This window comes from Aquarana catesbeiana, linkage group LG01, assembly GCF_042186555.1.
Source record: "Aquarana catesbeiana isolate 2022-GZ linkage group LG01, ASM4218655v1, whole genome shotgun sequence".
In the NCBI taxonomy this organism is placed as follows: Eukaryota; Metazoa; Chordata; class Amphibia; order Anura; family Ranidae; genus Aquarana; species Aquarana catesbeiana.
Window position 1 is genome coordinate 831,428,574 of NC_133324.1, and position 16,025 is coordinate 831,444,598.

General features: G+C 43.5%; 1 protein-coding gene across 1 annotated transcript in view; it reads left to right on the plus strand.

The window, feature by feature from the left end:
• Window positions 1-16,025, plus strand: part of GUF1 (GTP binding elongation factor GUF1) — a 91,597-nt gene that overhangs the window by 61,442 nt on the left and 14,130 nt on the right. The window contains exons 14-16 of the mRNA XM_073608491.1: window positions 3,571-3,704; window positions 4,238-4,339; window positions 6,350-6,469. Coding sequence (XP_073464592.1) covers window positions 3,571-3,704; window positions 4,238-4,339; window positions 6,350-6,469 — 356 coding nt within the window. The remainder of the gene's footprint in view (window positions 1-3,570; window positions 3,705-4,237; window positions 4,340-6,349; window positions 6,470-16,025) is intronic.

The window sequence follows — 16,025 nt, forward strand, 5'->3', positions numbered from 1 at the left end:
GGAGGAAGCAACAATTAAATTTTGGTTGCTCAAATTAGCACTTTTAGTGGCGGTTACGTCAGCTAGGAGGGTGAGCGAACTGCAAGCCCTGTCTATCATTGAACCATTTTTTTCTATGTTTCTGGCCTGGGTAGTGCCAAGAACTGACCCGGGTTTTCTACCAAAGGTTTCAACAGTATTTCATAGGTCACAGGAAATAGTTCGCCCAACCTTTTGCCCTACACTATCCGGCACTAAGGAAAGCGCTTTCCATAGCCTGGATGTAAGAAGATGTATACTGCATCTCGAAGTCACAAGAGAATTCAGAAGCTTGAATTGATTGTTTATATTGTTCTCAGGCCGGTGTAAAGGGTACAATGCTTCTAAAAACACCATAGGAAGATGGCTGTGAATGGCCACCAATGAAGCCTACAAAGCTTCAGGGGTAGAGCCTCCCGCAGGGGTAGTGGCCCATTTAACCCAGGCAGTAGCAACGTCCTGGGCGAAATGAGCAGGGGCTTCACCAGGACAGATCTGCAAGGTGGCTACGTGGACAAGTTTTTCCACCTTTACCCGCCACTACAGGTTGTAGTTGCTCTCGGCATCAGAGCAATCATTTGGCAGGAAAGTCCTGCAGGCGGTGGTCCCACCCTAGAGTAAGTACTCTCTTATCTCCAGGTGCTGTCCTGAAAGACGAGGAGAGAAAACCTTAGTTAATCTTACCGGTAATGGTATTTCTACGAGTCTTTCAGGACAGCACCCTAATTGTGTTATAAAATGTCTTGTTATTACTATGTTCTACTTATCTAATTTCAGCATGGCTGGAGGTACTCTATAAACAACTGAGGCCATGGTGGAAGTGACCGGTCTATAAAGAAACTGACTGCAGTGTTTCCTGGGAAAGTGGGTGGAGCTGCGCTCTCTCTAGGTGCTGTCCTGAAAGGCCCGTAGAAATACCGTTACCGGTAAGTCTAACTAAGGTTTTTGGGGTTTTTTTAAGCGAAAGATTATTATTCATTTTTTTTTTCTTTGATCTTTTGCTTTAAAAGTTAGAGGGGAGCTTTGGGGTCTTATAGGCCCCAAAGCTCTCCATAAAGAGGACCTATCATCCCTTATTTCTATTACAAGGGATGTTTACATTCCTTGTAATAGAAATAAAAGTGATAAAAAAAATAAATAAATGTAAGTGTAAAAATAAAATAAATAAGAAAAGGAAAAAAAAATGTAAAGGGCCCCATCCTTCCATGCTCACACACAGAAGCGAATGCATATGTAAATGGTGTTCGCAGCACACATGTGAGGTATCACCGTGAATGTTAGAGCGAAAGCAATAATTCTAGAGCTAGGCCTCCTCTGTAACTCTAAACAGGTAACCTGTAAAAAAAAAAAAAAAAAAAAAAAAGTGTTACCTATGGAGATTTTTAAGTATCGTAGTTTGTCACCATTCCATGAGCGTGCGCAATTTTAAAGTGTGACATGTAAGGTATCTATTTTGCATTAAAATTCCTTAAACTGTTTTTTTTTTTTTTCCCAAAATAAAAAATGCGTTTAAAAAAACTGCTGCGGAAATACTGTGTGACATAAAAAATTGCAACAATCGCCATTTTTTTCTCTAAGGTCTCTGCTAAAAATATATATATATAATGTTTGAAGTAAATAAAAAGTGCCAGAAAAGGCTTTGTCGTTAAGTGGTTTTAACTGATGCCATTTATTTGACTATAGATTTGCTCCAATTTGCTCCAATATACTTAACGTGGTTTTAAACCTCTAACATGAAAAATTAACAAATCATATCCTTCTATAGTGTGTATTAGCCTCCATCCAAAGCACAAAGTGTAATTTCTCTTTGATATCTCCTTTTTCTGTTATCTGCATGAATCATTGATAATACTGTATGCCGACACTTCAGCCTCTCAGGTGATGGCCCATCCCCCCCTCCATTGCACATAGCAGGTGACTGACAGTCTCAACTGTGTATGTTTCATTATATCCGTGTATAGAGGAGGGTGTATAAATTCCCTCACTCAGATTTCACTGAGCTCTGTGCTCTAGCTCTGCAATGTTTGTGACATCAGATCCCGGTACACATAAATACAACCTCTCGGCAGGTGGACCTCAACGCCGAGTGGCTGCATATATGCGTACCAGAATTTAAACAGAGCTTTGCCGAAAGTTCCCGCCCTGCACGCTCCCAGCACAGTTACCGGTGGCCAACGGAAAGCTCCTGGTCTCTACCTCTCACAGCTGTGACAACCAATCATGGCGGTCACATGATCAAAAACCCTGTGCCGCCTCCCAGCATCAGAAACCTTTTAAAGGGCTGGGAAATGCCAGCATTAAGAGGTTAAGCTATTAAAGATAAAATATGAATTGCACACGGTGATTATGTTTCTTGTTATCTGCAGCCTTTAGACTAACCCTAGTTGCTGCTTTCCTGGTCTGCCCCACTTGGTCTCCTACACTCAGCAGCATGAGATATTACAAAGAAAAAAAGAAAATCTCTTTCATATCACAGCACTTAGGCCACTTTCACATGAGCTTTCCGATTAGGTCCAGCTGACAGTTTTTCAGGCCGACCTGATCGGAGCCTCCATTCACCTCTATGGAGAGGCAGTTGTCAGCGGTGACATGTCCACTGATGTGCGCATACACCCGCTGTTATCCGATCCTGTCCGTGAAATCCAGACAGATGGTTACCCGATTCTCCATCCGTATGGCGAATCGGATGAAAACGGACAGGCGGTCTGTTTTTATCTGATCTTCCCATAGTGGAGAGCGGGGCTCTGACAGAGAATATGGGCTGTCCGCTCGGCGGACTCCGCTTTGCTCAGCGGGGGATCGATCGGCCGAGCAGGCGGATGACAGGTCCGTCTTCGCTTACTGTGCAGAGACGGACCTGTGATCCGCCTGCTTGGCTGATCGATCCCCCGCTGAGCAAAGCGGAGTCTGCCGGGCGGACAGCCCATATTCTCTGACAGATACATTTTGTTTATTTGTGAAAGCTGTTGGGAGACAGAATGAGCAATGGAGCACAGGAAACCTAAGATACATAAACAAAAATTTGCACCATTCACATTCAATTATATAGTAAACTCTGCCGAAGGGTTAATATTGGGTACAAGAATTACCATTTTAAAATATATTTGTGAAAAGACTTGCACTTTATAGTCATGCTGGCAAGTTCACAGAGACTCTGATAGCTTCCATGCCCTATCCCTACAACGAATTGCCTAAATACCCTCATACTAACCAAACTTTCATGTTAGATTGTACTATATTGTGTGTAATGAGTCATTACTTCTGTGAAGTCTTCTCATGTCTTTGATCTCATACCCAGTCTAGGTTTTCCTTCTTATTTTAAAGCTAAAATATCCTCAAGAAGACAAAATTTCCTTATGAATGTTTTCTTTTCCTCTACCAGTTCCCACTTTCCCCAGTTGCTTCCTATTGTCCCTTTCCTTTGTTTTTCCCTTATGTTTTTTCACTATTGGTCTTAGATATGATGTTGCCAGATGTTAAGTGTCACTATCCTGTATACTGAAAATTTTGAATAAAAGAGATATTTGAATTAAAATATATTTGTGTTTGCAGTCCCGACGTGCTGAACACAAAAGTTTTGTGTACATTGATGAGCACAGGATCATGGTGAAATATCTGTTTCCATTAAATGAAGTTGTGGTGGATTTTTATGATAATCTAAAGTCTCTGTCATCTGGATATGCAAGGCAAGTTCTACAGACATTATCTCATTCTGTATATTGTAGAGGCAGATTCTTTCCTTAGAAAACGTCCCTTACTTTCTCGATGTTAGCATATTTTCATGTAACTCTGGTATCTCCCTAATGGGGATTTAATTATTCCCTGCCCCATCCAAAGTGAAAAAAAGTGTTGGATTTAGGTTTCCAGGCCTATAAAGTAATCTTTTAAACTTGAAGGCTGAAAAGCAAACAATTTCTGCATTGGCTTTGTTCATGCTTTTTACCAAAGGGCAATTTATTCACTGACGTATGGTATCACAGGACAAATTATTCAGTAATGTCTGGGTACACACTGTGTATTGTAAATTGTAATTTAAGATATATTAACAAAATTGTGTATATGTAAATTGCAGCAATTTCTGATTTTTCAGCCTGTGGTAGGTTTATTATTTTTTGTGTGTGAAATGTTGGATTGCAGTAACAATATTCACCAAGTAGGACCTGTATAGTTCTAGTCTAACACTGATGATTCCACTGTGTGCATTTTTCTATCTTTTCAGTTTTGATTATGAGGATGCTGGGTACAAAGCAGCTGACCTGATCAGAATGGATATTTTATTGAATGGGCGTTCTGTGGAAGAACTGGTGACTATAGTACATAGGTAAAAAGTGTTGCTAATAAAAACAGTATGAACAAACACTAAGGCCCGTTTTCATATGGGCTTCAGCTTGTATAAGAGCAGTGTGAACAGCAAGCTATGAAAAAGCATTTGCAGAGCTTTCAGCAAGCTTTGAAGCTTTTAAAGTACCATTCAGCTAGTTTGTAAATGTAAACAGAGATTCCAATGGGAATGTTTATTGCCACTTTAAACAAGCTGCTAGCAGGCTTCAGCATTTCTTGAAGCTTGTTGAAAGCTCTGCAAATGCTTTGTCAAAGCTTTATGTTCACACTGCTCTTATACAAGCCGAAGCCTGTGTGAAACAGGCCTTAGGGGTCCATTTATAATGCAGTAGTATGGTCTATCTGTATTGCAGGCTCCACATTATACACCAGTACAGACTAAAGCCTAATACACTAGAAGTTTTTTTTTTTTTTCGTTCAACCCAGCGAGCTAAATGGAAAAAATTGGACAGATCACTGTACTAACCAAAGCAATGTTAGTACAGTGATCTGCCCTGCTGTGCTATTGTGTTGTAGCGAGGGCACTGGTCAGCGCTGGCAGCCATTGATCGGATGCTGGTTTTCCAGCATGCCTGTTCAACAGAAGCCAGCCGTGAGACCAGCTTCTGTCGCACAGGAAGATGTACACACGGGCCGAAAGTCAGACGATTTCTGCCAAACCAACTGCTTTTGGCTTCTTTTCGGCCCATTTGTAACGGGCTAAAGGTATGCATGATGCAAAAAAACAAGTACATTGTGAGTATTTAAGACACCCAGACACTGTCCAGTTATTTGTCAGCTTTGGCCATTTAAGTCCTAATTTTTTATTAACTGAAACCTACACGGAAAGCACACGTGTGCATGTATGTATGTATGTGTGTATATGTGTATATATATATATATATATATATATATATATATATATATAAAATATATATTACAGTATCTCATAAATTGAGTACACCCCTCACATTTATGTGAATATCTTTTCATGTGACAACACTGAAGAAATGACACTTTGCTACAATGTAAAGTAGTGAGTGTACAGCTTGTATAACAGTGTAAATTTTCTATCCCCTCAAAATAACTCAACACACAGCCATTAATATCTAAACCGCTGGCAACAAAAGTGAGTACACCCCTAAGTGAAAATCCCCAAATTGGGCCCAAAGTGTCAATATTTTGTGTGGCCACCATTATTCTCCAGCACTGCCTTAACCCTCTTGGGCACGGAGTTCACCAGACCTTTACAGGTTGCAACTAGAGTCCTCTTCCACTCCTCCATGACGACATCACGGAGCTGGTGGAGGTTGGAGACCTTGCGCTCCTCCACATTCCATTTGAGGATGCCCCACAGATGCTCAGTAGAGTGCTGTCCCCTCAAAATAAATCAACACACAGCCATTAATGTCTAAACCGCTGGCAACAAAAGTGAGTACACCCGTAAGTGAAAATGTCCAAACTGGGCCCAAAGTGTCAATATTTTGTATGGCCACCATTATTTTCCAGCACTGCCTTAACCCTCTTGGGCATGGAGTTCACCAGAGCTTACAATCAGTAAATGGCTCAGTTTATTGTGTGAATTTATTGTCATTTGATGGTTTATATGCTTATTATGTTTTTTTATATTTATGAATCTATTTGTGGTTTAGTCACACAGATTGATACTACTATCCCTCAGTGGAGGGTGCCATCATGTCGCCCAAAAGAAGTTCAAGAGGCTTCGAGGCATCCCGTGATTCTGTTTGTGCAATTTTACCGCGATTCTTCGGCGACAATCGCGGCAAAATCGCGCGGCAATTGGAGTGCCATTGGAAGTGACTGGGATCACAAGGGCGTCCTGCAATTTGACGTGATTCGGGACACCTAGATGTGAAGGGAGCATTAGTCTGTTAGAACAAGTTATTGGGGTGTCAGGTGCCTAATTTCTGTATGAGCACAGTTTTATTGGTCTACTGGGTGTATTGGAAAATAACTACTGTAAAAGAAATATGTATATTCTGTTATTTAGGGAAAAAGCCTATTCAGTTGGTAAAGCAATCTGTGAAAAGTTACGTGAATCTATTCCCAGACAACTGTTTGAAATTGCTGTACAAGCAGCTATTGGAAGTAAGATCATCGCAAGAGAAACGTAAGTCTGTAGACCGTGAAAGGAATATTTTCTGTTTTATGTCCCCATGTTCAGTAGTCTGTCAGCAATTACAAAATATGGGGAGGGGAGGGGGTCATAAATGGGCTTCAAGCTGTGTTAAACCCAAAACCAAAAATGTCATCAATTGCACCTTACCAATCAGTAGATGTGGTGTCTGCATCCGTTTTTCTTTTCTTTGGCTTTTTTTTTACCATTTTTACTTGGTTATTTGATTGATCCTTGGTGTGATCCTGGTGAATATCTACATACCACTGCAAAGTCCGACCCACTGTTGAATATAAAACATTCAGGTATGACTTTTATGCAGCTTTCGAGGGTTAACATTTAAATCTATGGCCCTCAAGGTGCATGAAAGTTGGACCAAAGTTATGGGGTGTAAAAATTTGGGTTTAATACTGCTTTAAATTGTATCTCTAGCCAGAACATTTTTTTCTTGTTCTTTTGGATAGAATATGAAACTGTTATAACCCAAGGAAGTATGGGGGCTAGAACCTCTGTCAGAGGATTTTCCCTTGCATTCTGCTCCGTTGACATAGTTCTCACTGTGGCAGGAAGTAAGAAGAAATCCCCCACTGGGGACACACACAGCAGTAACAAAGCAACTGGGGTCATGGCCCCAAACTACTATTGTGTTTTATTGGCATTGTGTTCCTGTTTAAGGCAATTTCCCCTCATGTCATGCCCTGGTGACAATGTTATGACCAAGACAGGAAGCAAGGCTAAAGTACCAGAAAGGGGAATAGAAAAAAAACCTATACATAATAGTTAATTGTTTCTCAAGAAAAATGAATATGGGACTTGTGGGGTGCTAAGAAACATACTTCAATTTCATGTACTGTTAAAATTTATACAAACATTTATTCAATTACATTTAGTTAAAATATTTCATAATAAAAACCAGCATAGTGTTAATATAGTCTTGCTGTACTCATTTTTACAGCAATACCATGAATGATAGTCCCGACATGTTTTGCACAAAGGGGCTTCTTCAGGAAAATACAACAGCTGAGACGGTAATACTGTATAGAGGAAACAGAATGTAAATAAACAACTTGATAATTGCGCAAGGTATTAAACAATATATTACAGAATACAATATAGAATGTCTGTAGGTCATGCTTACCCCAAAGTTTATCATTCCTCTGGTAAGGGAGAAATTAAAGCTTCAGGTTTGGTGTCAAGCGCAAAATTCTTTTGTGACCACAGGAGGTACAACAGGACCAGACTGTAATAGATTTTATATATATATGTGTGTAACATTAGGTATATAAAAGAAAAACAACATGAGGTCCTTACTTACAAGTATGTTATCAAGATAGAGCACCAGGGGGCGCCCATTCAATAAAAATAATTTTCATTGTCAGCTTCAAGGACACGACTAAAGAGGGATTGAGGTTATCTAATGATTTTTAAGATATTTGAGAGCTGCATGTATCAGTTTCTACAGTATATCGGCGTAAATCATCCTCAAAATTAAACTTGTTTGAATTACCATTAGTGTGCAATAGCCACTTGCTATTAGGGTCCTACTCAGTTATCATTCCCTTTAACAGAGGAAAAATAAACCCTGGGGTAAGCATGACCTGGCCAACACTGCAAATGTTATATATTGTATTCAGTAGTAATTTGTTTAATACCATTGTGCAATTATCAAGTTGTTTATTTACATTCTGTTTCCTCAATAAAATATTAAAGCCTCAGCAGTTGTATTCCTCTGAAGAAGCCAAACATGGTGGGACTATCACTCATGGTACTTCTGTAAAAAAATGACAAGACCATATTAACACCATGCTGGTTTTTATTATGAAATATTTGAACTCTGTAACCAATAAACTTTTGTATAATTTTAACAGTACATGAAATTGTAAGTATGTCTCCTAGCAACCCGAAAGTCCCATATTTATTTTTCTTGTGAAATTATTTCTAATTGGGGATGTGGTGCTGACAATATGATATCAATTGCCCAAACTACTATTGAAATAATTAATTGTTCCCTACCCTAATCAAGAAATGAGCTAGAGATAAACTTTTTTTTTTTTTTCAATATATTTTATTGTTTTCTTGTATACAACATGAGAGGGAGCAAAGTAACATCTCAAATTAACTTGCTGAGGCTTTCCCTGAGTAGGGAGTATGCCTGATATCATATACTTATAGTTCGCACGCAGGCGAATACTAAAGGAGTCAGAGATATTAATACAGGAAAAAGGTAGATTTTCAACTGTGAGATTCTATTTTGGTAAGAAGAATGGAGAGACATCTCCCCATCCCTTGGCATCGCCCCTCCTCAACTCCGGTTGTGGGAAAAGGAAGGGGAGAGGCAAAGGCTGGTGAGTTGAGGGCTTCAAGGCCTCCCTTCAAGGAGGGAAGTGTCGATCTCGAGCCCACATCTCACCATAATTAATTATAAGATAGACTGTTCAAAAGAGAGTAAAAATTGTGTAGACAAAAGGGTGGAGACTATGGAGCAATTAAGAAATAATACACTTAGGTAAAGATGGCATGAAAATACACAATAAAACAATCCGGAATACAGGAGTGGGAGTAGTGGTAGATCCGTGCAGGTCAAACGCTCGCCATGGAGGGGGGGAATGGGGGTGACCTGGGGTAGTCACTGAACTGTGAGTTATTGCCTCATTGGGGTGGGGGGAGGCACTCGATGTTAGGAGCTGATAACAGAGGGGGAGATTGGGGTGTCACCAGGTTCGAGTATTAGTTTGGACCATCTTATGGAGAGCGAAGTTCTGTATGTGTTGGGAGGGCTCCATTAATTGTAGAGAGAGTGAGAAGGTGTCCAGGATGTTCTGTAGACGGTAGTGCTGTAGTGATGAATGGTGACCATTTACGTCTAAATCGGGGTGACAGGCCCCGTCTGGATAAGCTTGCATCGAGCTCTTATTTGTCTAATAGCGCTGTTAGGTCTAGTTTGATGTCCTGGACAGTTGGTGGAGAAGATGAGGACCATTTTTTGAGTATAGTGTGTCTAGCTTGACATGAAGCAGGTTGATAGCCAGGCTTTGTTGTGCTGAGGGGACGTCGGTTGGGTGATCGGTCGAATTGAGATTGGGGTTCCTAGGTAACCAAAGAGTAGAGGGAAAATGTCTTTCGTTGGAGTGCGACCGGTGACCTGAAAAGTGAAATTCTCAACTTGGTTCCAGAAGGCAGAGATATGGGGGCAGGTCCAGAGTCTGTGGAGCAACGTTGGTCGTTCCTGGTCACACAGCGGACATTGTCGCTTGGGTGTTTGTTGGAGTGAGGACAGGAAAGGAATATATGCACGATGCATTATTTTGAACTGTTGCTCATGCCAGAACTCGTTGGTGACATATGTACATGTGGAGTTGAATCCAGTTATGATGCGGTGTACGGCGTCTGGGAAGTTGAGATCAGAGCTCCAAGATGCGAGAGAGGTTGCCTGCAGAGGTTTGCTGAGGCGTATATTCAAAGGTTTGTAAATGTCCGATATCTTAAAGCTTTGTCTTTCCAGTAGGGTGTCCAGGATGGAGGGGCTAAAACGTTGAAGTTTGTTTGGGCATAGGCTGGCATGTTGGACTGCTTGATGGATGGACAGAAAATGGCTTTGTGGCAGGTCAAAGAGGTCCAGAGTTTGTGAGACCGGTCTGGGTTTGCCTGAGTTCGGGTCAAAGAGTTGAGCGAAGTGCAATAGTTTCCGATGAGCCCAGGCCTGCAAGGTCAAGTGAGACAAAGTGGGGGAGAAGGAAGGGTTTCCGTGGATCGGGAGTAGTTGAGAGATCCATGGGGATAAGCTCAGTTTCTGACTTCTCGCCATGCTATTAGCGTGTCTCAAATTAGCAGATTATGTTGAAGATGTGGGGGGATGGAGCGCAGTTTGCTGTGAAGAAGGGCCGGTAGGCAGTAAGGGGTTACCATTTGGGCTTCTAGATCAAAGTTGGAGTATTGGGAGGTTTGCAAAATCCAGTCTGGACATATTCTTAAGAGGCAAGATAAATTGTATGCTCTAATATTAGGGAGCTTAGCTCCCCCCTCGCTCCTCGGGAGAAAAAGGTTTTGCACTGATATACGAGGGCGTTCTTTGTAAAGATTGTACCTCTTTGTGACGTAAAATTAGGGGAATGGTTTGAAGAGGGTACAATAGTCTGGCAAAGCTAACCATTTTGAATAAGTGACATCTCCCGAAGAGCGAGATAGGGAGGTCCATCCATGTCTCCAATTCATTTATAATCCTAGATATTACTGGGGTGAAGTTGAGATTGTAGAGGGATGAAGGGGTTTTACCAATGTTTATTCCTAGATATGAGATGTGGTGTTTTGCAACAGAAAAAATAGAGGAGTTGGCCCATGAGGGGATTTTGTGATGGAATAGAGCAAGGATCCTCAAACTACGGCCCTCCAGCTGTTGCAGAACTACACATCCCATGAGGCATTGTACAGCTCTGACATTCACAGACATGACTAGGCATGATGGGAATTGTAGTTCCTGAACAACTGGAGGGCCGTAGTTTGAAGACCCCTGGAATAGAGGAAGGATCTCGCTTTTGGCAAAGTTGATACGAAGACCTGAGTACCCCCTAAACCTAGTGAAAATGTCTTGGATGAGAGGCATGTCAGAGGTTGGGTCTGATGTGAAGATTAGTATGTCGTCTGCAAACAAAACTAAGCGGAGTTCCTTTTGACCTATTTGCACTCCGTGTAGGGAGGGGTGGTATAGCAGATGTCGAGACAATGGCTCTATGGCTAGAAATGAAGTTAAGTGGAGAGAGGGGACATCCTTGTCTGGTGCCTTTATGAAGTTTGATAGGTTTTGAGATGAGGCCAGCCGCTACAACATTGGCTGTAGGGGCGGCATACATGGAGGAGATTAGGTGGAGGAAGGGACCAGAGAAGCCAAAATGTTGGAGAACCAAAGACAACCATGGAAAGCCAACATTGTCAAAGGCTTTCTCCGCATCGAGGGGGATTATGGCTATATCGTCGCTGGTGTTTGTTTTGGCGTGCTCGGGAACGGTAAGAACTTTTCGGATATTGGATGACTCGGAACGGCCTTGGATGAATCCTGCCTGAGCTGGGTGGATTAGGGTGGGCATGATTCTGGCTAGTCTGTTGGCAATGATCTTGGATAAGATTTTAGAGTCTATGTTGAGAAGGGAAATCGGCCTGTAGGAACTAGGCTCTGTTGGGTCTTTCCCTTTCTTGGTAATCAGCTTAATTTGGGCCTGGAAACCAGAAGGGATGTAGTCACCTCCCTGGAGAATTGCATGATAGACCTTCGCCAGGGTCGGGACCACTGTTTGAGCAGTCAACTTGAAGAACTCAGGGGTGTATCCGTCTGGGCCCGGGGCTTTCCCTTTCGAGAGGGAGGAGATTGTCTTGTGGATTTCTGTCTCTGTGACTGGAGAGTTTAGTTGTGAGAGGAGAGTGGGGTCAATTTGAGGAAGGTTGACCTTTTTTAAAAAGTCTTGTACAGCGTGTAAATCAGTGGGGTCTGGGCTGTATAGATGGGTGTAGTATTGTTCAAGGATGTTACTGATATCGTTAGGGGAGGAACATGTGTTACCTTTGGTGTCTTTCAGTGAGGATATGTGGGTAGGAGTATGAGCCCCCTTACACAGTCTCGCCAGTAATTTCCCGGGCTTATTACCAAAGTTTGATTTGGCTTTCCGCCAAGCGTTGCGGTGCATGGGGGTATTGTTATGCGATAATTGTGCCTGGGTGAAGTGCAGATGATCACTGGCTGCACAAAAATTATTGAGGACCTTTCTTTTATGCGCAGAGGCGAAGGCTATGATCCTTCCACGCAGGACGGCCTTGCCCGCATCCCAGAGTAGGTTGGGGTCATGGCAGTGGGGAGCATTGGTTGATTTGTAGATTGACCAATTCTCTTGTATGGTTTTCTGGAGAGCTGGGTTTCGGGCCAGGAATTGGGGAAAGCGCCATGACCATAAGGGGGGTGAGGGGCCAAAGCCATGTATAAGTAACGAAATAGGGGCATGGTCGGGGATAGCAATGTCGTGGATGAGTGTTTCTGAGGTGTTGGTCAGCAGAGTGGAATTGCATAATAGGTAGTCAATTCTGGACAAGGTGTGGTGGGGAGAAGAGTAAAAAGAATATTCCCTGCCTTCTGGGTGAGCTAAGCGCCATGGGTCACTAAGTTGGAGGCCAGCTGCAAAGGAGGAAAGTAACGTTTCTGTGGTTCGAGGGCGCGACTGGAGGATAGGTTTTCCCTTTCATTTATCTTCCTGTATGTCCATAACCGAATTGAAATCACCTCCTATTAGGAGGGGGGACTGCAAGGAGGGAGCTAGGTGTGAGGTGACTGTCTGAAATAAGGATTTGGTAGGGGAGTTTGGGGCATATACATTGGTTACTACAAGGTCTTTGCTTGAGACACGAAGGTGAACAGTCAGAAGATGCCCTTCCTGTGTATGAGGATAAGAACACCTGCTTTACCTTTGACAGCGGCTGAGCCATACATTTTGCCTACCCAGAGCTTGCGCATTCGACAGAAGTCAGCCACTGGGAGATGAGTCTCCTGGAGAAGTGCAATGTCCGCTTTCAATCTCTTTAAGTGGCGGAGTATCGCCATGTGTTTGTGGGGGGATCAGAGCCCTTTGACATTCCATGAAAAAATTTTCATTGTGTCAAAAGGGTTAGGGATTAGGTCAATGTGAGGTGCTTGGTTGCAGGCAAAGGAGCAGTGGGGTAATTGCTAGTTCAGTGATCAGGGATGGAGACTGGGGAGAGGGGAGAAGGGGGGGAGGGGCGTCGGTGTGAACCTGGGGATGGGTAGAGGTTGAGTGGTGTGAAGAAAGAGTGGTGGGATGGAGCGTAAGTATAGACAAAATCTACTCTCAGTTTAGGAGAAGCCTTGACTTCACTTTTTTCCACACGTAATAATCTTCTTCAGACAGCGTTACCGGAGAATGGGACTCGTTCTAAATGCAAGTGTGTGTCCGCCAGGTAGGTGAGGCATGTAGGGTGACAGGTGGGAGAGGGTCGCCAAAAGGTTCGGGTTAGTGCATTTTGAGCCCAAGGCCGCATGTCTCCGGAAGGCTGTAACAGAAGGCATTAAAACAACAACAGTTATATAACGGTAACAAACGTAGAACAATTTTCCAGAACAGTCAGATGGAGGTTTTAAGCATCAGGGTCCTAGGATTCTAGGAGAGGGAGAGGTCTTGAAAAAAAGCCACAGGCTTTGTGAAACCCAGTTTCAATGCTGTTTTGGGGATCCTGGAGTGTTTGAGCAGCGGAACCTTTTAGGTGGATCCTTGTGGGGGGCTACGCTGATCCCTGGGGCCCTCAGGGCATCGATTGATTTCCATAGGGGATACATCCTGAGAAATGTGGAGGTATGTTTGCAGATAGGAGGCAGCTTCCTCCGGGTGGGTGAAAGACTTTTTCTCTGCCTGGTCGGTGAGGCGAAGTGTAGCCGTGTATGCCAGTGTGAATTTTAACCCCTTGAGGTGGAGGGCTGTGCAGATGGATCGGAAAGCTTTTCTCTTGCGCGATACTTCTTGCGAATAATCGGCGAAGATGAGGAGCTTGTGCCCTTCCAGTTGAAAAGATTAGAAGGATTTAAAGATGGCGACTCTATCCGAGTAGTTTAGATACCTTACAATTATCGGGCGTGGGGAGCATCGGTCGTTAGATGCACCCACTCGGTGAGCTTTCTCCACTATGCATGGTGTGGCGATGCCGAGGGCTTCAGGGATGAGGGTAGAGCATAGCTCTGTTAGTATGCCTGAGTTGTAAGCTTCTGGGAGGCCTATGACCCTAAGATTATTGCGTCTTGCGAGATTTTCCAGGTCATCTAATTTCTCCAGTATATATTGCTGGGTCTGAGATGCCTGTAGTGCAGTTGTTTGTGAGCTCTGTGCCCCTTCCTCTAGATCTGACAGGCAGTGTTCCACTTCATTGAGCCTGCATGCCTGTTCTCTGAGCTCTCTCCGGAGCTGATCTATCCCTGCAGACACTGCCCTATCCACAGAAGCAGTGATCGTGGGGGAGAGCAGGGCTGCCACTGCTTGGGCCATCCTGCCATACTGATCCTCTGTGGTGACCGGGGCGATTTGTACAGTGTGGGCTGCGTGTGAGGCAGGAAGCTCTGAGGAGCCGTCGGCCATCTTGGCCAGCTGGGGGCCGTGAGTCTGATTGAGCTCAGCGCCGTGTGCGGGACCCGGGCCGCCGGAGATTAAGTACCGCTCCGTCGGGGGGTGTTCCGGAGGCGTGCGGGGGGCAGTGTGGACACCGGGAGAGGAGCCTGGTGGTCTGTGGCTGTTCTAATGAGCTGTCCCTGCCGGAGCCGCCATCTCTCGTGCCCGTTACATATGGCGCCGGAACCGGAAGTCGAGATAAACTTTAAGGCTTCATGTACACTACAGCTCCTAAACTTAAACCATAAAAACCTGTCCTAAAATGTCCTAAAGTACACATAGGCTTTTAGCAGAGTTTAGGAGCTGCTGTGGTTAGGGGAGCTTCAACCTCCGTCCCCATGAACATCGAAGAATTGCGTTCAGGATAGGAATGTTTTGACCGCTGGCAAACGCAAACTGTGGTCCGATTTTCCAGTGTTTTCCTGCGGTCGGTCAAAGTAGGCTATGTGTACATGAAGCCCAAGAATGTAAAAATTAGGCCTTAAATTATTAGAACTGTGCAGGTTTAGTCTTACTTTGCCAGTGTCTGATTCTTCAGTTTAAAAGAGAAGTATGGGTTTGTTTTTTGCTAATCATACTTTTTAATCAAAGTGAAGTTTATTGAGCATAATAAACAGAATATACATTCAAATGTAAGGTGCAACAGGCACAAATCAAAAAGGATAGAGCATTTGACATAACCATCACAAATACAAGCTATAACAACACTGGTCATACAGGTCATATTGCCTAAGATAGGCCAGAAACCAATCTGATAGGATCTAATGCGTCTGAATGTTGGGTTAGTAGCTGATTTAGAGTGTGGCGGGGAGTGTGGCATGGTGCAACACAGAGAGACATACAATCAATCAAAGGGAGAGTGAAGAGCAGTGGCACGGGAAACACCAAGGACCATGTATTGTGGAGAAGTTATTCCTCGCCTGTGCAAGTAGACTAGTCTTCCATCCATCTGTCCCAGATTTTATTGAATTTGGCCGGACAACCCCTGTGGGAATATAGTACTTTTTTTATAAGGGAGTGTGGCGTTCACCGCCCTAATCCATTGTTGAACAGTGTGGGGTAACTCTTTGATCCAAGTCCGAGCTATTTGCATTCTAGCCATGAACAGAGTCTCTTGCAGAAATATAATTAGCTACTTTTCCTCCTCTGGGATGGAGAAAAAGCCTAATAGACATTGTTGGGGGCACAGTGTTAGAGGGGAGCCCATGTGGTCATGGAGAAATTTAACCACTTGCGACCTTTACTCCTGAAGGGGAGGGCAGGACCATAGTAGAACATACCCCTGAGGTCCCCACATCTTGGGCAGGCTGGACTGTAAACTGGCTTATATTTGGAGAGGCGAAGCGGGGTAAGGTAGGACCTATGGAGGATATAAAGGTGTGTAAGGCAGTCTGACAGTT